Here is a 25417-nt window from a genome sequence, read left to right as displayed (position 1 = left end):
ACACAAAGTCAGTGAGATCACTTCCTGTTTGAAGACGTGGTTGACTGGAGGAGCAGCAGTCTGTCAGCACAGCCACGCCCCCTTCCTCCATCATCCAATCAGAAAACAGCCTGTGTGCATGTGTATTTGTGTATTTTTCCTGCTGCTGAGGTTTATTTTGGTTGTTTCCTTGTTGCAGCTAATTACGTGTTTGTTAGGGTTCATTAGGTTGATGTTGAGGTTTATGTGTGAGGTTAGCGCGCCTGCGGCGAGGCTAACTTGGCTCTAGCGTGACAGCAGATTCATGTTGGGCCCGGCAGACGCCAAGCTGTTGGTATTGGTGGTCAGGAGGGTCCTCAGAGAATGGGATGCTAGGTCTAGTCCTGATAATAGATTCTAGTTTTGAGACTAGAGTTTACTCCCGGCAGAAGGTTGTAGTGTTATCCCAGGTAAGGTTTTCCCCTTGAGAGTAGGTACGAGTCCTCAGAGGGGGGTTCTAGTCCCAAAATATTAGCATTAATAACAGATTTTAGTCTTTAGGGAAGGCTTTAATCCCGCTAGGTTATTGTCCGGAGAAACAGATGTAGTTCCCAGAGATGGTTCTTGCCCCAAGAGAAGGTTCTGGTCCTCAGCAAGGGTTCTAGTCCAGAGAAGGTACTAGTCTGGTGAGTGTGATTCACTTTCAAGTGAAGGATCTATATTCCAGAATATGGATTTTAGCTCTGGGAAAAGGTTTTAATCCTCCAAAATTGTTGTCATCTTTAGAGAAGGTTCTAGTCTCATGCGAAGTTACTATTCCCAAGAGAATGCTTTAGTTTCAAGTCATGCCTCTATAATCCCGGGATAACATTTTAGCTCTGAGCGAAGGTTTTTGTACCGAATGTCGATATAAGTCCCCAGAGAAGGTTCTTGTCTTGAGAGAATATAATTGTACCAAGGAAAGGTTCCAGAACCAAAAGAAGATTTGAGTCCAGAGAGAAGGCACAAGTCCAAAGAGAATAGTTTAGTTCCAAGTCAAGCTTAATAAAAAAATGGCCTTGAGAGATGGTTTTCGTCCCAAGAGAAGGGTCTTGTCCTAAGAGAAGTTTTTAGTCCTGAATGACAGTTCTGAGGGAAGGTTCTTGTCCCGGGCTAATGTTATCATACCAAGGGAAGGGTCAGCTGAGAGAAGGTTCTAGTCTTGAGTGAATGTACGAGTCCCAGAAGATTATGAGTTTGTGGGAAGGTTCTAATCCTCATAGAAGGGTTTAGTCCTGAGAAAAGGTTCTTGTGCCAAGAAGTTTCTCATTCCAAGGTGCGGTTCTAGTGCTCAGAGAAGATTCTAGTCTTGAGAGAAAGTTTGACTACCCGGAGAAGGTTTTGGTCTCATAAGAAGGTTCTTGTCTCAATGAAGTTTCTTGTCCCAGGATATGGTTCCCATCCCAAATGGGAGGTGCTAGTGCCGAGTCAAGTTTCTAGTCCCAGGATAAGGTTTTCATCTAAGGAAAGAGTCTAGTATGAAGAAAGGATTTTAGTCTTGAGAGGAAATCCCAAGATAATGGTCTTGTCCCATTGAATAAGGTTCTCGTCCCAAATGAAGTTACTAGTCGAGTCGCTTTCATGTTGCGGCTGTAGGTGTCGAGCGTGTCGGTGACGGCCAACAGGCCGGGAGGCGGAGCCATCCGCGTCCACCGCCACTTCCCCTTCCCGGCCAATCAGATGCTTGTGCTGGTTCTGCATCGAGAACTCAAAGCTTCCAGGACGTACCGCCTCAACGTCACCTTCGACGCCGCCATCGAGGACGAGCTGCTCGGGTTCTTCAGGAGCTCCTACACCCTTGACGGGGAAAGGCGGTACAGAATTCAGAATCACCTCTTACACACTGATGAACATTATTTTACTCATACATACACACTATCACACACACACACACATGGTGAGGTACTCTGTGGTGCTGCAGCAAGTGGTTTCCACCCCAAAAGGTCAGATTTCACAACCACAACATTGATTAACTCTCTAAGTCATACACACACACACACACACACACACACGCATGCGCATTCTCACACTCACACACACGCCTTATCTTATGAATTTCCCATAAGTCCGCTGCAGCGCTCCTCGCTGTCGTGCGAATGGGAAACGGACTGATGCATTTTTCACTACACTTTCAACGTGTGTGTGTGTGTGTCGTGTGTGTGTGTGTTTGGGGCCAATGAAACACTGTTTACTGCGATGTCATCGCTTCATTTAGCGTGTTAGCATTGTCGCTGCTGAGTCTGCCGGAAAAGTGGCCCATTAAAACAGACTGAATACACTCTTTCAACACCTTCCTTCCTTTCTTACGTCCTACTTTCATTCCACTATTCCTTCCCTCCTTTACTTCCATCCGTCCTCCCTCCATCCTTCTTTCGTCGCGCCCTTCCTTCTTATCTTTATTTTTCCTTCCTCCCTTCCTTACATACATCCCTACTTGCTTACTCCCCTTACGTGTGAATTTTTTAGCTGCCGAGCTGCGATGTTTCACATTTGTTTTGGTCTGCTTCTCACCGCTGGCCGCTTTCCCTCATCAATACTCAATCAATACACACGCACACACACACACTTAGTCATCCATTCAAAAGATATTCCTACCACAAATGTTGACAAAACATCAGCATGCAGAGACTTCTAATGTGTGCATGGGTCTGTGTGTGTGTGTGTGTGTGTGTATTGGTTTTAAGGATTAGCAGGATGCAGCGAAGCGGCTAAAATCACAAGCTAACATGATCGTGAAGCTCAGGACAGTTTAAACGCGTCGGTGCTGGAGGTGCTAAAATTAATTACAACACATGCACACACACACACACACACACACACACAGGTGCAGTCAGTTGGAAATGTCACATGACCTGACAGCCACTTGAAAGCAGGCGATGATGAAAAATATCAATAGTTTATTCACTAATTTGTCACGGTGAAAACCGGCTTCATCTTTTAGGTATAAAAGTACAAGCATGTCATTGTAAGACAGCTAACATGTTAACTTGCACTCACACAACATTAACTTTTTTCTAAATGTCATGTTTGGGGAAACGGGGTCAGTGCAGTGCACACTGGCGACCAGTCCGTTGTTTGTGTTTTGTATCCAGTGTGCGAAAGCCGACACCGTTGGACGCACATTTTGCTGCAAAAATGATGACTCAGCGCCTTCGTCCACTTCCTTTGTAAAACGATACGTGCCATAGAATTCAAAGAAGTGAGCGAAATTGTTGAGTCATGATCTTCTGAGAGAGAGAGAGAGAGAGTGTGTGTGTGTGTGTGTGTGTGTGTGTGTCTGTGTGTGCGTGCGCGTATACTTCATGTGCCCCAGGCAAGATTTTTGCAAATTAGAGTGAATAGATCATCATATAATCCTGGAAGCAATTGGACTCGGCACATAATCCTGTTTAAAAAAACATGTCTCATCAGATAATTCCACAATCAATATGACTCAGCACGTAGTCCTCCAAACAACGACAGGATTGATCAAATAATCCCATGGAGAAAATGTATAACTCATGAGATCATTCCATCTAAAAAACATGTAAATCATCTGATAATCAGGTATAAAATAGAACTCATCCATTTATCCTGCAGGCGACATATAATTTGGCAAATAATCACTACAAATAATCCTGCATGAAAAACTCGATCATTAATACAGTATCAAAACCATGAATGGTTAAACAATCCTGATAAAACCATGTGCCTTAACAGATAAAGACAAAAAAAACATGATTCATCAGATAATCAAATAAAATAGCATTTTTCAAGTCATTTTTCGACTAATCCTGCAAATCAAATAATCCCATTTAAAAACATCTCTGTGATTTGTTATAATACCATGTAAAAACATGGCTCATAGTTAAACATGATTCATCAAATAATCCCACGTAACAAAGCATGACCATCAAATAATCCACTATAAAGCAGGATGTCGATTTTCAACTAATCCTGCAAACATGACTCATTAAATAATCCCATGACTCACCAAATAACCCTATGTAAAGCACGACTCATCAAATAATCCCATATAAAAACATGTGACTCACAATTAAAACATGATACATCCAATAATCCCAGATAACAAAGAATGACTCATCAAATAATCCAGTATAAAACAGGATGTCGTTTTTCAACTAATCCTGCAAACATTCATCAAATAATTCCATGACTCATCAAATAATACCATATAAAAGCAAGACTAGTCAAAAAATCCAGTATAAAACTGGATGTCATTTCTCGTCATTTCTAGCATGTCGTTTCGCAACTAATCTTGCAAACAGGACTCATCAATTGATTGTATAAAAAAATTGAATTAGTGGCCTAATTGTGAAAGTGGCGATGTTTGACGTGCGACTGGCGTTGCGTTTCTGCTCAGCTACCTGGCGGTGACGCAGTTCAGCCCGACGCACGCCCGTAAAGCCTTCCCGTGCTTCGACGAGCCGGCCTTCAAGGCCACCTTCTCGCTGAGCCTGCGTCACCACCCTCAGTACACGTCGCTGGCCAACATGCCGGCGGTGGAGAGCGGCGAGGACGACGGCGAGGACGGCTGGACCACACGCCATTTCGCCCGCACGCCACGCATGTCCACGTACTACCTGGCTTGGGCCGTATGCAACTTCACATCCAAGGAGACGCGCACCGACGGCGGAGTGGCGGTGAGACTCGCCACCCATCATGTCCCCTCTTTCCTCATCAAGTTCCTCAGGTCCCATCATGTCCAATTTGGTCCCATGCTGACCGCACGATGTCCCATGACGCCCTAATTGTCCATCGTGTCCCATATTAGTTCCCATTCTGTCCCATAACGTCCCTAATAATGATGATTCTTCATTGTGTCCCATCATGTCTCATATCTCGCAATGTCCACATCATGTCCCTCATCGTGTCCCATAGCCAACATGCGTATGAAAGTCAAATTAAGTGTAGTTAGCGTCACTTTGAGTATCTGGAGAGATGATGTCATCACATTCCTCCTCCAGGAAGTTGACACGGGTCACTTCCTGCCATTGCTGCACGCAGCTGCGCCGCGTTAGCGCACGACACGCGGCGCCAGCTGTGGCCCGTTGGTGGCGCTCTAATGGGACGCTTTTTTGCCGCTTTGGCTTCTTTTTCCAACTTGCGGGCACACACACACACACACACACACACACACACACACACACACATAGATATGATAATATTGGACGACAAGGACAAAGACGAGCGCGACCTTGTTCCTTCTGTGATCATCTCTCCATCAGCGTAATTGCACATCATCCGTCTTGACGGACACGCGCACTCAAGGACACGCACACACACGCTGGAAGAAAATGTCACAAATCACACTCACACATTCTCATCCTTGGCGGAGGTCTGCGTCTTGTCATTTAAGAAACAAATGCTCATGTATCATTTTACCTGTGCGTGTGTGTCTGCGCGTGTGTGTGTGTGCATGTGTGTGTGTACAGGAAGTGTTCTCAGTGTCCAAATTAATCTCATATTAACATTCTTATTAGTATCTTGAGGCAGCAGACTGTGTGTGTGTGCGTGCGTGTAACTTCCTGTTCCCCCTCTAATGAAAGCTCCTTTGAGCTACGTATTGAAAGATTTGGAGGTATTTTGTCCTCCTTGCGTGTTCAAATATGAGGGTGAGTTGTTGTAAGAAAAATACATTCTTTGCAAAAATGATTTTTAATCAAACAAGAGATCTCTTGGAACATTCAACACTCAGGTACATCACTTAAGAACGTGGAATTTCTGAGCGTCAGAATGTGTCCCCTCTTCCGGGTTGCAGACGCTATATATAGTTTCTTAAAATCCGCCCCTCTGATAATTTTGGCCAGTACTTTTCCAAAGGAGGTGGCAAGACGAAGTCTAATGTAAACAAACGTTCAGGGGCAAATTTGGTGCATAAACTGGGACATAGTTGAAGGGTCTGACTTCCCCAAAACAATATCTCGCAAAACAACCCGAACTGGACATAACTGATAGAGACAATAATGTATGTGTATGTGTATTATTTCAAAACGAATTCTGTTTTCATTGGTGAGATGTGCGTGTATTTAAAACAACGAATTTCTGGCCCAATCAGTGTCTAGGCAGACTGTGAGAGCCAAATGTGTTTTGGCAAAGAAGTGCGGAGAAGGAACTTTTTAGACAAAACAACGTCGTTCAAGCTTAAGGTTAGAGCATACGAGGTCAACATCATGTGCCCTGCTGAGACACAAGATTTCTAATTCAAAGGTTAATATGGAAAATTAAAATGTTCATATGTGTAACAATAGTTGGTATATAAATTTAGGTATTAAAAATGTTATTATATCTTTCAGTCCGCCCTTTGGGCTTACGTAAACACTAACTAAGCCCAACAACTAAATATTTAAACATTTTTACCAAAGGATTCCCACGGGATCTTCATCATCATAATAGCAGGTGCAACACAGGAAGAAGAAAAACACCCTTTTAACAAGAGAGGACGCCCGTCATATGTCAAACAGTGTGATTCATCAGAAGATATTTTGTTTTTTCAGTTTTTTCGGTTTTTCAGCAAAATAAGCATATCACATATAAAGACAGTGGGTTATGATTATGTCAAAAAATTGTAGCAGGGGATTTCAGGAAATTGGCATGGCAGTTAAGGATTAAAAGGAGTGTCATTGTGTATGTGCAATTCGGGACGCGATTGAAGACTTGTCGTCGTTTGGGCTAGGGAGGTTTTGTTGCTTGCGTTTTGTTGTTGTTTTTTTCAAACAGAGTCCTTCAGCTCTGCGTTTGGCTGGCAACCTGTCCAGGTTGCACCTTGTCTCCTGCCCGAAGCCAGTTGGGATCGGCTTCAGCACCCCCACAATCATTGTGAGGACAAGCGGTCAGGGGAATGGATGGATGAATCCTTTAGCCCACATCTACTGCCAGAGATGTAGGAATTCATCGAATTGGGGTTTGTTTCCTGAAAGTATGGCTCATTTTTTTTTGAACGCCGGGGAAAAGGGACACATTACTCCTATTTCCATTGGGTAATGCTCAGCTCGTTAGCTGACACTGGAAGCAGCAGTCGACTGGTTTCTCTGTTGACTCCCCCTGGTGGCTCGAGCAGTTGGTCAGGTGGCTCGAGCAGTGGTCTCTCTGAAGGTAATGGTTGAGTAGGAAGTGGACCCGGCAGGTCTGAAGGCCGGATGTTGAACGAACCAGGTGTCGGCGTCATTGGACTGATTGACCCCTCCATCACCTCAGGTCTGAGTGCAGGACATTTTTATTAGTCACTAATAAACATTTTATTCACATCCCTTCTTCTGAGAGAGAGCATTTTGGTAGTGTTATTAGTTAGGGGTTAGTAAATTTTTAGTAAAGTTCTGCAGGCCCGTCCTGTGGAAAAAATTCTGTATGTTGTGACATTCAATTATGATCCAGCCTTTGGCTGGTTTTTTAATGACCTAAGCACATTGATTGCAAGGAAAATAAAGATCTTTTTTAGCCAGTTCAAATCTGACAAGGCCAATTTTGTTTACAGAATGTGATTATTAAAATATGTTATTATAATACTTATTGTTATAGATATAGCATGTCAAATGTGCTTCCGGCCATTAAACAAATGCAACTTTCGCCTCAATAATAAAATCAAAAAATAACAACTTCCCCCAGGGCCCCAGGGATTAATAAAAATAGAAATGGAACATATTCACCTTAATTTGTCGTCTCTGCCGAAACTTACTCCTTCTCCATGGTCCAAAAAATTCCCCAAGGTCCTCCTATAAAATTCGTTCTCACGGACTATCTCTAATTATCATATTAAGACTAACTTTTAATTTTATATTTATTTTTTATTTCGCAATGACATACCCAGACCAACTAATAATTCCCCCTTCTGAAAAAGATCGCTTTAGAGAATTTTTCAGACTAATATATAAAGTTTTGCAGTACCTAAATTTAGCTTGTGTATTTATTTTAAAAAGAGGGGAAAAAGTTTATATTTAACCAGTAAATTCAACAATGCATCCCAAGCCAGTGTTTAAATTTGAAAAGAGAATTTGGGAAAATATCAAAAGACCAAGTTTTAAAAAATAAAATATAATAATTAAGGTTCAAATAAATTATATCTTATCTATATTCATATTAGCTGTTTTCAATTTCTGAAACTTTAAATTTACCAATATTATCTTTTGTACTTTAAAATATTGTAGCTTAACCAATAAATTTAACAAAAAATCAAATATTATCAATACATAAAGTTGCCCTTAGTTTTAATATTACCATTAAGCTTACTAGTCCCCCTGTTTGATGTTTGTCCAAAAAACTGACTGTTTTAAAATAGCAAAATAAACAAATCAGATCAAATCAAAAATAGACATCAAAAAGTTTTTAAAATATAAAAAATTTGTATATATAAAATGTTGTCAATCAATTAGTTAAATTTACCAAATGTTTTACTGTAAATGTTATAACCCTACCCATGTCAAAATATAGATTTCAGTGCAAACAGTCAGCGTCAAATCATATGGCCCGGTATCAGCAATTCAAAGAGAGCATTGTTTGTTGGGTGTGGCCTTCGTATGGCATAGTTCTTTCGTAGGACAGTTCTGGACGCAGGAACGCTTTGAAGACGCTTGTGCAGAATATTTGGAGCAGTTTCATAGAACAGTTCATTTGGCAGTGGAGCAGTTTTTCTTTTTTCACATTTGTATATGATGGCACAGTCTTTGTGGCAATAGTCGGCAGGAATCTCCGCCCTTCCATCTGGCGTTAGCAGGCTGCAGGTGTAGTCAGGTATGGCGGCATCTTTTTCCACCGCCCTGCTGGTGGTGGTGACAGGTGGCAGTTGCAGTTTCTCTGTGGGTGGGGGTTTTAAAGAGGTCTGTGTCCCGCCAGTTGACTTTGTTCCGAAATAATGACCCTTGACCAATAATCCTCACTCGACTGAAAACATTAAAATCTGCCCCAACAGTATTTAGGTTATAACATGTCAGTAAATATTAAAACCAAAAACTTCTTTTATTAAAAAAATTAAATAAAAATAATAAAAAATAATAATTAAAACAATGAAAGTTTACAATTTTAAATAATTGCTAATTATATGTCAATATTTGTTATGGTTTACAATATTTAATTTAATATGTTTTGCATACCTTCATAAATAATACTTAGGATAAAATAGGACAGATATACTCTAACAATTTACAAATATAGTTAATTAATAAGTGTGTAGTTTTCAATTAATGTTTTCTCAATGGAGGCCGCAGCCCGTAAAGTCAGCCTTTGGTCAAACGTCAAAGCAGGAATGATTTTAATTACATAGCACCTCAAATTATGTCAAAAATGTGTTTCTTCCAGATAGCTTCCCCAGTCTGTTTGTAATGAGACTTCAAATGTCGAATTCAAAGGTTAAATATATTCAGGAGAGATTAAAATTACTTTCTATTTATAAACGTCGGAGAAAAAAATAAATAAAAAACTCCTTTTAAATTATAATTAACACATTACTTCATCCCCAGGACCGGAACATGGCACTTTGGTGCGACCCCAATTGTCCTTAATGGGTGTGTCTCCTGATTCTGAAAAGATATTTAAAATTTATTAAACAATGTTCTCGCGCACAAACAAAATCATAAGGGAAAAAACAATCATCTATATAAGAATTATTCCACATTAATTGCCATCCAAGTTATTTGTTTTTAGTTATTATTATTATTATTATTAAAATAAGAGTAGAGACTAAACTATTTAATCTAAAACAATCACACAATTAACATTACCTTTTATAAAAACATTTTATTTGACCTCATTACAAAGATTGATGGCTGTTGGCATTTTTTAACCCGAGAAAGGGAATGAGTCATAGCAACTACAATCAGTCAAAGCCACCCATGCTCTACAAGCATAAGACATGCATCTAAATTTTATAATATCTTAAAACTATACCTCTCTATGTTATTTGTGTATTAATATTCGTTCGTTTTATAGCAAACATAATTTTTAAATATGACGTATTTGCACTCTTGAAGCCAGTTTAAGTATTCAACGTTAGTGCTTAAGAAATTTATGTAAGGGGCTTATAAAATCAGTTACGGCAACAATTTATATAATGTCGTTCAATTATTTAACGCAGACAATTGCGGGTTTTAGCGTTAGAAGTTTTATTAGTAATTTTACCGTCTAATTAATTTATCCCGTTTAGCGCTTATTAAACGGCTTAATTTGTTTTATTACATAAATTTGTATTATACAGTTATTTTATTTGCAAAGCAACATTTCAGTATTCATCATTTTTTCAATACACTTTTCTTAAAGATACGTCCGGGACTCTCCTCTATATAAAATTACATACACTCATAACATTATTAACGGGCGGTCGCCGTGTACGCACATTCAAAGTTAAATTGCCGTCATTAAAACCATCGAACAAATGCCATATCTTATTAGAATAAACTAACCTTTTTCACAATATAATCAAGTCCCGTCGTTCAATATTAATTACATTTTAAGTCATTATTTAAACGGTATGATTAATCCGGAAGCTTTAATTCCGACTAGCGGAAGTCATATCAGGTCAAATCATTTAGTCTTATATCATTATTTAGTTATATACATGGTTATAACTTCACAAAAATACCTAAAGCTAGTATTCTAGCATTATTCATTATTTTGTCAACAAGCTTTCGATCATTTCTGGCTTTTCTTCCACTCGAAGAAATTACAGATGTGTGTTGCACCAGCTCATCTAGTTCGTGACGTTTTTTCACACATGCAAGTTCAACGTTCTTCATCAAAGAGATTAGACACACTGCAGATTGTAATGACGGAAAATAACCTTTTCTACAGCCGTCTTGCATCCAGTCGCAAAGTTCTTTTTTTGTTTCTCGTTTAGCCTTTGTAGGTAAAATCCCTATAGCCACAGCGCATGCGTTCCCAATTTGTTTATCCAGCGTCATCCCATCTAAACTCAACGGAATCCCATTTGGGTCAAACCACTGTGTTTTGAGTTCAAATAGAGTGTCCATGTTTCGTCTTAATTATTAACTCAGGTATTTTATAGCTTATTGATTTGTATTATATTATATTATAGATTATCATAGTTCAGTTGTATTAATATTTAAATGAAGTGACGTCTCACTTATAACAGAATTAATCAACTGTTCTCGTCGCGGTCCCTTTAAGATTTTACCGTAACGTTAGAGTTTCTTCACCGATCAGACGGCATACACACAACGGACAGACAAGACATGTCGTTTTGTACGACATATCAACACATAAATATCCGGATGTCAACTGCGCTACCCCAGCTTCAACAGTTTCTTTGTCTTTGAATTTTAATCACGAATATTCAATAGACCTATTGGCTTGATCTAAAGCGTCGTATCAAATATGCTTTAGTCAGCCCGACTTCCACGAGTTGAGTCAATACATCTTATCTCTTATATCTTGTCTAAAAATGTCAATATCCAATTATTCATAGACCTATCGATTAATCTTAAAACGGCGTACTAAATCCGTTTTATGTCAATCTGACTTCCTATAAGTTGAGTCCTTTGTCCCTAGAAAATGAAGCAGTCGATCCTCCCGCAGCTTTAATCGGCAACACTTATTCAAGGATCTTTGTATCTAATTACCCAAGAATCTATTACTCATAAAAACAAAGTGTTTGTCTCTCCCGCGCATCAGGCAGGGATCAAGACAAAGATGCTTTTTGAGCCGACTTCTCTCAACTTAAATATGTATGGACGTAAAACCAATGCCCACACATCTAACGCTGGTAAAAGAATAATGCTTCTCCAGCTGACTTACTCTCATATACACAGACTTCAAATCAATTATCTACGTATCTATCGTCTGTAAAAACAAAATTGTAAAGACAAAAATGTTTCCCAGACTGACTTACTCTCAACTTCATCTTATATCTCTTATCTCATATACATAGACTTCAAATCAATTATCTACGTATCTATCGTCTGTAAAAACAAATTTGTAAAGACAAAATGTTTCCCAGACTGACTTACAAGCGATCGTTATTCTTAACCTCATATACACAGACTTCAAATCAATTATCTACGTATCTATCGTCTGTAAAAACCAAATTGTAAAGACAAAATGTTTCCCAGACTGACTTACAAGCGATCGTTATTAATCTTTATAACTCCAAAAAGATCGCATATCATCTGCGCATTTCCGCATACACTACCACGTCACCACGTGTATAGTTCAAACACCGTGGTAAAATCCGAAATCTGGGACTTTCACGTCCAAGCAAACGATTTCAAAATTCATCACTATTTTTCTTACACAGACTCCAGCCTCAAAATAATTTTACACGACGAATTTACCAGCCGCCGCGCCCTGAAACAGACAGAATTCCTAAAACGTGGATTCATTTGTCCACTTACCTTAATTATTATGTGGCCGTAGAATTCTGCCCGTCCCTGAACGCCCCGCTGGAAACTGTCGAAACGTCGGTGGTCGCCAATTGAAAGATTTGGAGGTATTTTGTCCTCCTTGCGTGTTCAAATATGAGGGTGAGTTGTTGTAAGAAAAATACATTCTTTGCAAAAATGATTTTTAATCAAACAAGAGATCTCTTGGAACATTCAACACTCAGGTACATCACTTAAGAACGTGGAATTTCTGAGCGTCAGAATGTGTCCCCTCTTCCGGGTTGCAGACGCTATATATAGTTTCTTAAAATCCGCCCCTCTGATAATTTTGGCCAGTACTTTTCCAAAGGAGGTGGCAAGACGAAGTCTAATGTAAACAAACGTTCAGGGGCAAATTTGGTGCATAAACTGGGACATAGTTGAAGGGTCTGACTTCCCCAAAACAATATCTCGCAAAACAACCCGAACTGGACATAACTGATAGAGACAATAATGTATGTGTATGTGTATTATTTCAAAACGAATTCTGTTTTCATTGGTGAGATGTGCGTGTATTTAAAACAACGAATTTCTGGCCCAATCAGTGTCTAGGCAGACTGTGAGAGCCAAATGTGTTTTGGCAAAGAAGTGCGGAGAAGGAACTTTTTAGACAAAACAACGTCGTTCAAGCTTAAGGTTAGAGCATACGAGGTCAACATCATGTGCCCTGCTGAGACACAAGATTTCTAATTCAAAGGTTAATATGGAAAATTAAAATGTTCATATGTGTAACAATAGTTGGTATATAAATTTAGGTATTAAAAATGTTATTATATCTTTCAGTATCATGCAAATTAACTTTGTGAATGGAAGTGATTAGGAATGAATTATATTTGCAAAATGTCATTGTCCTCTTTTGTTCTTGCGTATCATGTGCACACGCACTCACACTCACAGTACATACAGTATGTCGCACTAGATATCACCACACACCGGTTAGCATTTAGTAAAGCTAATACATTAGCATGTTGCGCCTTTTACAACTTGTTGAGAGAACATTTGTATTCAAAAGGAACCCCGACTGTCATGACAAATTTGCTCTATATTATTTATTTGGTTGTTACTAACCTAACTATGAGATTCATTTTTCAAAAAATCATTTCCAGTTTAATACATTTTGTAGAAACTATTCGGACGTACGCCGCCATTGTTTTTTTTTTACGTCGCAACGCATTCAGTGCGTAGTGACGTAGAATTGCCGGCTGCTCTCTGCCGAGCAATGTGAAACATGCGGTCGGGAGAGTCACCCTCCCCCACGCCGTGCTCTCGACATTCACTAAACGCATTCAAGAGTTTTGATCGTCCCTTTAGGAACGCTACGGAAACTTACCCTGCTTTCTTTATAGGCGTTTCACATTGCTCGGCAGAGAGCCAGCCGCCATTCTAGTCACTAAGCACTGAATGCGTTGCGACATAAATAACAATGGCGGCATACGTCCAAATAGATTCTCCATAATGTATTAAACTAGAAAGGATTTTTGAAAAATGAATCTCATAGTTGGGTTAGTAACAACCAAATAAATAATATACAGCAAACGTGTCATTCCAGTCGAATTTCCTTTTATCACTGACACATGCACACGGTGAGTGTGTGAGTGAAGCTAACTTGTTAGCGTGTGTGTGATTCATCTCCCTCATTGACATTTTTCTATATTCTTATTTCTTTATATACTCATTCAGTTGACTGGATCAAGCTACTTGCGCATCATTCACATCTGAATATAAATTAATAGCGTTTTTCCCTCCCTCAGATCCGCTTGTTCGCCCGACCGGACGCCATCGCCAGCGGCGCGGGCGACTATGCGCTACACATCACCAAGCGTCTTCTGGGCTTCTACCAGGACTTCTTCCAAGTCCAGTACTCACTGCCCAAACTGGGTAAGAGCACTTGGCTTCCTCTCACCGCCTTTTTGTCACTTGACGTCTTTGTTTGTCCGCTCATATGGGGAAGCGTTCAAAATATCCAGGTTAGCTTAGCGTTAGCTAGCAGCAAGATCATAAGCGGATGGATTTGCAATTGGTTTAAAAAAATAAATGGTTGAGAAATTGGATGGATGGATGGTTGGAGGAACAACCTGGGTTCTGCTGTTCGACAGTGTGTGGCAAGGGATCAAATACGTTTTCTTGAACTAAAGGTTGATGCTACATTGTCTTTAGCGTGTCGGCATACTTTGAATTGAAGGCTTGATAAAGTGCTTTGGACAACATATGGTGTAGATAAAGCACTAAAAGTGCCCTTCATTTACTTATATTTATTTTTGTGGACTATGAGGTGTTTTTTGGCAAAATTTGTCACTCATTTGAATTAATTCAGGATTTGGCAGCAATTATGGATTTGGGTTTGTGATTTGCCTCTAAGACAGTCGCTGCACATGGAACATTCCGGTCTTATGCAAAACTTGATATCATATCCAATAGTGGTGTTATTTTCAATTAATGAAAATAAGACTTTGAATAATCTATCCGATGTTGGGCTGGCCATGCTAACATCTCTTGCGGTGTCGTCGTCTTGCGGCATCTGGCAGATGTCGGCAGCTGTTGCTCGTGCGAATGGCGGCCACGTTGATGAGCGCGTCCAGTCGTGCTGACACGTCTGAATTTGCTCTCCTCCTTTGGCCGTTTTTCGCCGGCAGCTCGCTGGACGCGTGCGAGCGTGGCGGACATCCCCGAGCCGCCGGGCGCCATCTGTTGTCGTTCGGGCCCCCAAGGACCACCAAGGGATGGCGCTGCAAAGGTCCTAAAAATAAACATGCTGCTTTTTTTTCTTGCTTATACTAAAGGATTCAGCATTTTTTTCCCCACAATTTGAAAGAGTTTTCGGTTGTGGCTAAAATAATCCAAGCGTCAACAATTCTTGTGACAGCATATTTCTTGCCGATGTGAAATTGGCAGAATTCATGGTATTCTCAGCACAGGTTCCGCTCCTCATACTGCTCGACCAATAGCGAGCCTGGATTACGACAATCACCAACAAGGTTGTTACAGTTGACGAAAACTAATGAAAAATGTATTTCATAATAAAAAAAAATTAAGTGAAAATTCTTAAAAAAAAAAGCATTTTATTATTATTATTATTTATTTATTTATTAGCATTTATTTTTCGGGGCTATCCCAATCCTGGGTTTGGAAGTTTGCTTTTGTTGGCGTGTGTGACGGGGAGCAGTGGGAAGATGAAGATGAAGAAGCGGGATTGTTTGCGCCTCAGCGGCAATGTTGAGGCTCAGGTGATCCGCCCTCGCGCACAATTGGACGCGACGTGTGTGGACTGATGTGTTCCGTGGAGTTCTGCGTCCATCTGGGATCCGCACACACATGGCACCGCCGCAGGGCTCACACACGCACACCTACACCATGTGTGCTTTTCTGTCTTTGTCTGTCGGCCTAGTGCATCGCCTCGGGCCGACATGCAACAACAGATGGACTTAAGCAAAACACACACACTGCTATGTGACACGCACGTACGCACGCACACATGGAGAAAGCTTGAGGCCAGTCAGCTGTCTGCATGCTGCTCTCAAGTCGCAACGAGTCTACTTGACTTTGTGAGAAGAACAAGAAGTTACACAAGATCCCTGCTGCTCTTTTGTTCCTAATATTGTGACCCGAATGAAACTTGCAGACCCTCTGAGGGGCTCTTAGGATTATGATGATGATGATGAGGATGATGCATAGCTGTTACTATGACAACAGCAGTTAGTGGGTGTTAGTGGCGAACATAGTGACTTAGCTATGCAGCAACAATAGCAGCACCTGTAAGTGTGTGAAGTAGTTGCCATAGTGATGCCTGTTCATGGGCGGAGCAGTTACCATGGCAACCACAACAACTCAAAGTGGATGTAATGGCTACCAAATGGACACTTGTATATAAATGTCGGGGTTACCATGAGAGTGACACCTGTTTTTGGAATGTTGCAGTTACCATGGCAACCATATTGATGTGGCGACTACCATGATGACCATACCGACACCTAGGAGTCGTTGTAGAAATTGCCATGGCAACCATATGGACACTTGTAGTGTGTTTGTGGATGTAGCAACAATACTCAGTGGTTGTATTGGTTACTGTGATGACCTTAGTGACACCTGAGAGTTGTTGTAATTGCCATGGCAACCATATCATCACTTGTTAGTGACTGTCAGGGTTTCTAGGGAGACCACATTAACACTTATATGGGGATGTAGCAGTTACCTTGGCAACCATGTTATGTGGCTGAATTAGTTACCATAGTGACACCCTTGAATGGGTCTGTCAGTTACCATGGAGACCGTTAACACCTGTAAATGGATTGTAGTGGTTACCATGTCTATTATAGTGACTCATGTGAGTCGATGTAGCAGTTACCGTTGCAACCTACCTGGCTGGAGCTGTTACCATAGCAACACGTGTAGTCTTGTAAACTGTTGTTGTTTGTTGCTCGTCAGCCGCCAAGCTTGTTGACTGGAGTGAGCTACAACATCAGGACCAAGGTTCATCTGTAATCCTTGACCACTCAGCGAATCATTGACCCGGCATCTGTTACCACGGCAACGTCTCTCTCACTCTCACCATCTGCGACAACCGAGCGAAGTTACGCAACTTCACGCAACTTTTCTCCTCAGAGGTTTCGGGCGTGACGAGGACGCATCGGCTCTGGCGGATCCGCTCGGCCGCTCATTAACGAGCAAATGAGGGCGTGAGTGCGTGCGTGTGTGTGTGCCGATGAAATTAGGGCGCGTCAAAAGCACTTCCTGTGTGACTTCCTGCTCGCGCTTATTTCTGATCAGCTTTGCCGCAAGCTCTCAAAGAACTCCGATGAATCCAATTTGTTTTAGCTCTAATGTTTTACAAAACAATGAGTGACATGAGTCTGTGTTTGTGCTTGTGTGTGTGTGTGTACGTATTGCGCGTGGATGGTCCTCACGGGTACGACTGATGTCTGTGAGCTGGAAAAACAAACAAGAAGAGGATGAAGGGGAAAGCAGGATGTTAGTCTTGCGTGCGTGTGTCACATCACAGGCGATAAAGACAAAGAGAAAGTCAACAATCTTTCTTGTTGTCACACTCAGCCTCTTTTCATCAACTGAGCCTTTCTGCTGACATTGTCACGTTTTAAACGTTCGCTAACCACTTATAATCCACATGCTACATGCTAATGCTACATGCTAATGGCGGAAGCGCAATGCATCCTCGTCAGCTTCAAGTGGAAGTCAAGCTTAAACATTTCTTGACAATAATATGTTATATGTAACCTAAAGTCTAAACATGACATTCTGATTCATATTACATTTGTGGAATATGAATTATGAAGCAAAATCCATCTCAGGGGGCGGCCTTTTTGCATTTGCAATACAATTGGGGGGAAGCTTTGTTTTTTGAGGAATTTTTTCTTTATTTTCAGTTTTTCTGAATATTTTTTTTCTGTTTTTCTGATTAATTTTTCCATGTTTTATAAAAAGTTTTTTTCTCTTTTTCTGAATACCTTACTCTAAAACATTAATAATACTGTGTGTGTGTGTGTGTGCGTGTGTGTGTGTATGTGTGTGTGTGTGTGTGTGTGTGTTACTAACTACGGTACATACCTTACCTTAACTGACCCAGAAAGTACGTTGGAGGTATGCGGGAACGTGTCCGCTTCCGCTAGTAGCCAGTCTGCAACAAGTCACTTGGAGTTCAGAAGTAAAAAAAAATATATATATATACTTTTTATTAAATTATTATTATTAAATTGCTTTTTTTCAGTTTTTTTTCTAAATCCCCCACCTGTTTTTCTTAATAATTTCCCCCCATTTTTCTTAGTATTATTTCCTTCTGTTTTTCTGAAATAATTATTTCCCGTTTTTCCCCCCAAAAATTATGACACAAAAAATATTCAGTAAAACAGAAAAAAATATTCAGAAAAGAAAAAATATATAAAAAAACAAAGCTTCCTAAATTTTTTTAATTGTTTTCAACTGAATGCAATATGCCTCCATACCTAATAATATTCCACGAACGCACTATTAACCAGAATACCATATTTAGAACATATTGCAAAAAAAAATGTGGGGTTGACTTCCACTTTAAAGTTGACGAGATGAGGACTAATTGCCGTCCTCTTAACAGACTTTCCTGAGTTACACTTCCAGACGCGACCTCTTCTGACCGGTTCGGAGCCTCCAGTCGCCGCCGCCGGACTGCACGGTAGCGTAATGAGCCGGCGTGCGCGGGAGGCGGCTCGAGGGCTCGACCAGCCGCAGACATTAGCGCACTAATCCACTAATTGCGCACACGTCAACTTTGATCCTCTCGGAGGCCGCACGACCACGTTGCCAGCAATGGGACAACTGTGTGTGTGTGCTTGAAGAAGAAGAAGGTGGCAACATAAGCAGGCTGACCTCGTCGACCATTATGACTCATTGTCCTCACTCCAGACAGTCGCCGCGGCAACAAACACTCCTCATGTGTCCAGGACAAGGAAGAAGAAGAAGACAAGAGAAGGCGCGACGAAAGGAAGCGAGATGAGAGGAAGACGATGTGCCACAAAACGTGATGAAGAAACGGAAAGCAAGACGAGAAAAAAAGAAGAAGAAAGAATCCGCGTACAAAAATAAACATTGACGCTATTTTCAGCATCAGGACATGTCATGTGTGGGCGCGATTGTGTCGCTGTGTGCGTGTGTATCAATGCATGGTGGTGTGTGTGCATGTCACTGCTGTGTGTGTGTTATGTTCAAGTGTCAGCCTACGTGTGTGTGTTGTATGCAGACAAGCAAAGGCCTCCGGCACACTTCAGGTGAATCACATGAGACGCCGCTGCCGCACTCTCAAAGTCAATCTCATTTGTGTGCGAGTAAGTGTGTGCGTGTGCGCGTGCGCGTGTGCGGGCAGGCGCCGCTGCGGTAAAACGAAACGATTGGTTTCACTTCAATTTCAATGTGTAATTCCTTTAATGTCTCATTTGCATATTCCACCTTAAACCTCATTTACATATCGGCCTTGGGTGAACGCGGCGCCTTCACGCCCGCCAGCCAATCAGCTGTCGGGATATGCTCAATCGTGCCAAAAAAGAAACCAATGAGGTTTGGGCCTGTCAGCAAACGCTGTCTCGTGATTGGCTGCTGGTCGAGGGGGTGCATGTGGGGCATTTTGGATGTCTGTTTCCATGGCAACTCAGCACTTTTTTTGTCATTTGGGGTGCTAGCTAGCAGCAGGCTAACAAGATGGACGCCTGACAGATGATTGACAGCTGTCAAAGCGGAGTGCTCTTCCTCACCTTCATCATCATCATCATCATGTCTAATGACACCGTGATGGCTTTTTGCCACTTTTGTTAAACACTTTAAAACACGTTTAAAAATATACTTCAAATGTTTTTTAAATACTTTTCTAAAACACTTTTATCTAATAATATCACTAGTATTTTTCTGAACACCTTACATTACCAATTTTTAGGAATGCTTTAAAAAAAATCTAAACTCAAGTTGTTTAACACATTTTCAAGACACCTTTTTTAATGCTTAATTTTGTTGTTGTTGTTAAAGTCTAAGCCGCTGCCCAGAAGGCCAAAAATATCAGACGGACTATGTGACCCGTTTTTTGTGCTTTGCGTGTTACAGACTTGCTGGCCGTGCCCAAACACCCGTACGCCGCCATGGAGAACTGGGGCCTCAGCGTCTTCGTGGAGCAGAAAATCCTGCTGGACGCCCAAGTGTCGTCATCGTCCTACCAGATGGAACTGACCATGGTGGTCGTCCACGAGATCTGCCACCAGGTGAGTTTGCCCAAGCTCTATATGCTAATGGCGGAAATAAGGTTGATGACGTTTTGAGCGGGGAGGCGAGCGTGAGCAGACAAAAGGGCGTCAACGCCAAAAGACAAATGCAACAAGATGGCGGCTGCTGCGCAGAAGGGGACTGACGGAGCCATGAAGGGCGGGCCCAGGGGGTGTGGAAACAGGAAGTAGAGCGAGAAGAAAGATTATAATGTCTGTTAAGTGTGTGTCTGTGTGTGAGTGACACAAATTTACTTCTAAGTTGCGTATTTAATCTTAAAAACGCTTCCAACATTATTTGGACACAGCTTGTGTGTGTGTGTGTGTGTTTCAAATGAGCCAATGTGTATTCTTGCTCCAGCGTCTGTCAGTTTGAATTAAACACACACAGGCACACACACACACACAAAGGCATATGCTCGTAGGTGTTGTTGGCTCGTCTCCGAGGAAGTCTCACATCTGTTTTGGACCTGTTGTCGTGGAAACGAGCGCACAGAGACAACTTGTCCAATGTGGTGATATGAGAGAGTCGCGCGGAGAAGTCTCATTAGGATTCATTGGCTTCACTGCACACACACACACTCTTGCATAGACACAGACTCAGACTTAACAAATACGCAGACACATACACACACACACACAGATATGAATATGTGTGTACATCCCACACACACACACACACACACACACACACACACACACACACACACACACACACACACACACACACACACACATAATGTACGCGCATGCACTCCGTGTCCGATGTTGTTGATGAGAAGCAAGCAGCCATGAATCATCTCATTGTTCTCTTTCCACCTGGCTTGATTTTTTTCTTTTTCTTTGTTGGTCTCCACTTGAGTGCCTCCTTTCTTCTTCGCATTTCTTCTTCTACGCCTTCTTTTCTTCTTTTCCGTCTTTTCTTCTTCTGCTTCCAGATGCTTGAGTTTGTCTCGCAAGGACAAAAGCGACTTAACATGTGCAAATGAAGGACGCATTTCAAAAACGGAATCTTAAGTTGTTTGGGGGATTTCGTAAACGCTCCTGCTGGTTGTGTTGTGCTGCCCCCTGTAGGTGTGGAGTTCACACAGCGCCTACAAAAATCATTCGGTCAACAAGCATGCATTATAGTGAAGTAGAAAATGGTTTTGTAGCAATCAATGTGTGTCCGTGTGTGTGTATAAAAGCCTTTCTTCTTGGCTCCCCAGCCAACTTTTGCCGACACAAATGTCTTTTTTCTGCCAAATGAGAAAGGTTGAAAGTAGCTGGTGAGGCACTTCAATGTTAAAATTTCAGGGTAGCGATGATGATGTTGTGATTTTGCTGTTGTGTGTTGAGGGCATCTGATTTGTGTCCAGTGTTGTTTGTCGAGCTCTTCTCATTCCGCGTTGCCGGCTGCACGCGCCGCTCATGAATATTAACGAGGTCAGCCGCCAGCATCTTCATCAAAGTTTCTTTTGTTGGTGGAGATGAGGAAGAAAAGAAAAAGGAGGACAAGGAGGAGGAAGATAAAGGTGGCACCACCTCCACCCCACCCTCCTCTTTTCAACTTTCTGCATTTGTGAGCATAATTAATTGAATGAGGCCCAATTAACGCGATGCCGCCTTCTTTGTTTTGGTTAAGGGTGAGGCCAGAGCTTTTGGCGGTTTCATAACCATGTCCATGTTGCTTCAAGGTCACACACAACCTGTGATGCAGAACATGTAATAAGCATGCACTGATGTGTTTAAATTTTGTGACATGTAAGACTATGTGTAACAAGTGTCACGTGACATGTAAGACTATGTGTAACAAGTGTGACATGTAAGACTATGTGTAACAAGTGTGACGTGTAAGATTGTGTAAAAAGTGTCATGCGACATGTAAGATGATGTGTAACAAGTGTCACGTGACATGTAAGACGTGTGTAACAAGTGTAACGTGACATGTAAAACTATGCATAACAAGTGTCATGTGACATGTAAGACAATGTGTAACAAGTGTCACGTGACGTGTAAGATTATGTGTAGCAAGTGTCACGTGACGTGTAAGACCATGTGTAACAAGTGTCACGTGACGCGTAAGATTATGTGTAAGAAGTGCCATGACATGTAAAACCATGTGCAACAAGTGTCACGTAACGTGTAAAACTATGTGTGACAAGTGTCACGTGACATGTAGGATTATGTGTAATAAGTTTTATATGACATATAAGACTATGCATAGTAAGTGTCACGTGGCATGTAAGACAATGTGCAAAAAGTGTCACGTGACGTGTAAGACCATGTCTAACGAGTCACGTGACGTGTAAGATTATGTGTAAAATGTAAGATTATGCGTAAGAAGTTTCATAGGAGATTCAAACTGATGTGTAACAAGTGCCGCGTGACGTGTAAGACCATGTGTGACAAGTGTCACATGACGTGTAACATAATGTATGACAAGTGTCATGTGACGTATGAGACTATGTTTAACAAGTGTCACGTGACATATAAGATGTGTTTGTGCATGGCAGTGGTTCGGTGACCTGGTGACGCCGGTGTGGTGGGAGGACGTGTGGCTGAAAGAAGGCTTCGCTCACTACTTCGAGTACGTCGGCACCGACTTCCTCTTCCCCAAGTGGAACATGGTGAGATGTACATGCACACCCGACGTTATGCATATGTACATTCATCTACTCTATCTATGCCTCCATATGTACTCAAATCACAAGAGCTTTTCCACAATGACGCCCCCATTCGTACCCGCTTCACAGTCTTCACAGCAACACTTGGTCACGCACCACAAGTTTACATTTAAGCGCAGCAAAGAGCGCAGTACAGGACGCACACGTGCACGCACAGAAAGCGAGGTAGCCTTTTTAAAAGTGACTTAGCGCGTTTGTCATTTGCAAGGCTGCATCACTTGGGATTGAGACAAAGTGTTTGTCCAATTACGATTCGATGATGATGAAGAGGACCGCTTGCGTGACATTTACTTCACTCGCTTCTTCTTCTTTATCTGCATTTGCATGCCGCAGCAAAACAAAGGTCTCATTTGACTAATTGCGTGATTGACTGACATGAAGTTCTGAGGAGAGGAGAGCCGTGCTTTGGGTGTCTAATAATGTGACAAAAACGTACAAAAATTTATAAAAGACATCCTACACAGCAGTGATTCTGAATATGAAAATTATTCATCCGTGAAAGCGTTTTGCTAGTCAAATAGTTTTGCTCTGACCAACCAACCAATCAAAGATCGCAAAATTTCTGATGTCATCTGTTTGTGATTGGGTCGAGGAACAAGACAGTCCCATTGCAAATTTAGTTGAAGTTTTAATACCCTTAAAGGGACTGCAACATGAAAAATCAACTTTTTGGAGCTTTTAGCCATGTTTAACTCTTTGACTGCCAGACGTTTTCAGAAAAGGGATGCCGTGGGTGCCAGCCGATTTAAGCATTTTTACTGATCTTTTGACTGATCTTTCAAGGTCCACAGAAAATTATGTGTTTGGACTATGGAAACACACATACTACCAAATGAAAGATTGGACTCTCATCTTTCATCGGAAAAAAAAGTTTGTTTCTACCTTATTCCGTTTTTGAGTAATCAACAATAGAAAATGGTTAGTTTCACCTCTGTTTTGAAACAAACGTCTTTTAACGTCTTTGGCACTCCTCCATCGGATTTTACTAAACGTTATTTAACGTGTTTGGCAGTCAAAGAGTTAAATGCTAATTCTTCACCAAAAACATGACCAAAAAACTCCATTCGCCCCTGTATGAGAAATTCTGGGTTATTCTGCTCTCCAAGCACCAGCCCCTCCCAACCTGAAAAAACGAGCTGTTGGCACGGTTTGACGTGCGGCTCCACTCCTGCACCGCCTATGCGGACTAAACGCACGCCCACTTTCTCTGAGCCCTCCCCCCATGGGAAATGACAAAAGTAACCTTTATCAATAAACAGTCTGTCCAAATGAATTCAAAGCAATCAATTATTCTTCACATTTGCAATGCCAAAGTGCAATGAAATGACAATAATCCATTGGTTGACACGGGTGTAAACTACAAGTAAAACATTTGCGCTGATGAATTTAAATGAATGGATGGTGTAGTGCAGTGGTGGCCAAGTCCGGTCCTCGAGAGCCACAATCTAGCCTGTTTTCCATGTTTCCCTCCTGCAGTGCAGCTGAATCTAATGATCAGCTAATCAGCAAGCTTTGCAGAAGCCTGATAACGATCCTGATCTTGAATCAGGTGTGTGGAGACAAACATGGAAAACAGGCTGGACAGGGGCTCTCAAGGACTGGACTTGGGCACCCCTGGTGCTTTTTTTCCCTCCTCCTTCTTCCCCCTAACACTCTCTGCTCCCCTCCTTTTCCACGATTTCTTGCGGCAAGGACCCGTTTTGTTTCAAATGTTTATTCAAGAATTGATGGCTTGCGTGACCGAACGCGGAGATCTAGCAGCCCGGGAAATTTAGAGTCCATTTTATCTGTATGTTTCGTGGCCGTTGTGCGAAGCGGCCGGCTCGGACGACGTCATGCTGAACCGAGCGTTTGACTTCCGGGTAAGAAAAATAGCCACCGAAATAACTCATATTTCATAAGAAATTACATTGCAAGTGTGTCAAAGGTAAGATTTCATCATTATATGCCTATAGTTAACTGGGTTAATATAGAAATAAAAGTATATAAATAAATAAATAAATAAATAAAGGGATAGAAACGGGGGGAAATGAGAGCACGCACCTTAGTTGAAGTCGCATGAATTGGCACTATGAAATGGGGCAGGTTATATCAACATGGCATCTTAACTCTTTGACTGCCAAAAACGTTAAATAACGTTTAGTAAAATCCTATGGAGGAGTGCCAAAGACGTTAAAAGACGTTTGTTTCAAAACAGAGGTGAAACTAACCATTTTCTATTGTGGATTACTGAAAAACGGAATAAGGTAGAAACAAACTTTTTTTTTCTGAAGAAAGATGAGAGTCCAATCTTTTTTTGGTAGTATGTGTGTTTCCATAGTCCAAACACATAATTTTCTATGGACCTTGAAAGATCAGTCAAAATGCTTAAAATCGGCTGGCACCCACGGCATCCCTTTTCTGAAAACGTCTGGCAGTCAAAGAGATAAAGAGGCTGAAATCGTATTAGACCACAATTGATTATCTACATATCATAATAATATAATAACGCATCAGATTTATATCGCGCTTTTCTGTAGATATGTGTTGAAAAGCTGGAGCAAATACAGCCGTGCCATGAAATAAGAGTTTTATTCATTCCAGGACGACGCTCGTATCTCAACGCTGGTTTCTCAAATCATCTTTCCCCGGTGAAATGAATGGAAATGCAACACAATCA

At 41.3% G+C, this 25417-nt stretch overlaps 1 protein-coding gene and 1 long non-coding RNA gene across 4 annotated transcripts in view; one reads left to right on the top strand and one right to left on the bottom strand.

The window, feature by feature from the left end:
• LOC144034540 (thyrotropin-releasing hormone-degrading ectoenzyme-like) overlaps positions 1-25417 on the top strand; it is a 50445-nt gene that overhangs the window by 12919 nt on the left and 12109 nt on the right. For both annotated transcript variants that reach the window (XM_077543371.1, XM_077543370.1), the window contains 5 exons: positions 1594-1811; positions 4361-4640; positions 14114-14240; positions 19938-20092; positions 22588-22701. In XM_077543371.1, coding sequence (XP_077399497.1) covers positions 1678-1811; positions 4361-4640; positions 14114-14240; positions 19938-20092; positions 22588-22701 — 810 coding nt within the window. In that variant the 5' untranslated portion in view covers positions 1594-1677. The remainder of the gene's footprint in view (positions 1-1593; positions 1812-4360; positions 4641-14113; positions 14241-19937; positions 20093-22587; positions 22702-25417) is intronic.
• LOC144034542 (uncharacterized) lies at positions 5637-13140 on the bottom strand. 2 transcript variants are annotated; one of them, XR_013288242.1, is made up of 2 exons: positions 12336-13140; positions 5637-9509 (listed from the first exon to the last, which is right to left on the bottom strand). It is a non-coding gene; the product is annotated as an uncharacterized LOC144034542 (long non-coding RNA). The 2 variants fall into 2 exon arrangements; XR_013288241.1 differs by lacking the exon at positions 12336-13140 and adding an exon at positions 10766-12329.

This window comes from Vanacampus margaritifer, chromosome 15 (genome assembly GCF_051991255.1).
Source record: "Vanacampus margaritifer isolate UIUO_Vmar chromosome 15, RoL_Vmar_1.0, whole genome shotgun sequence".
NCBI lineage: Eukaryota > Metazoa > Chordata > Actinopteri > Syngnathiformes > Syngnathidae > Vanacampus > Vanacampus margaritifer.
This window is presented reverse-complemented; position numbering and strand designations above follow the sequence as displayed.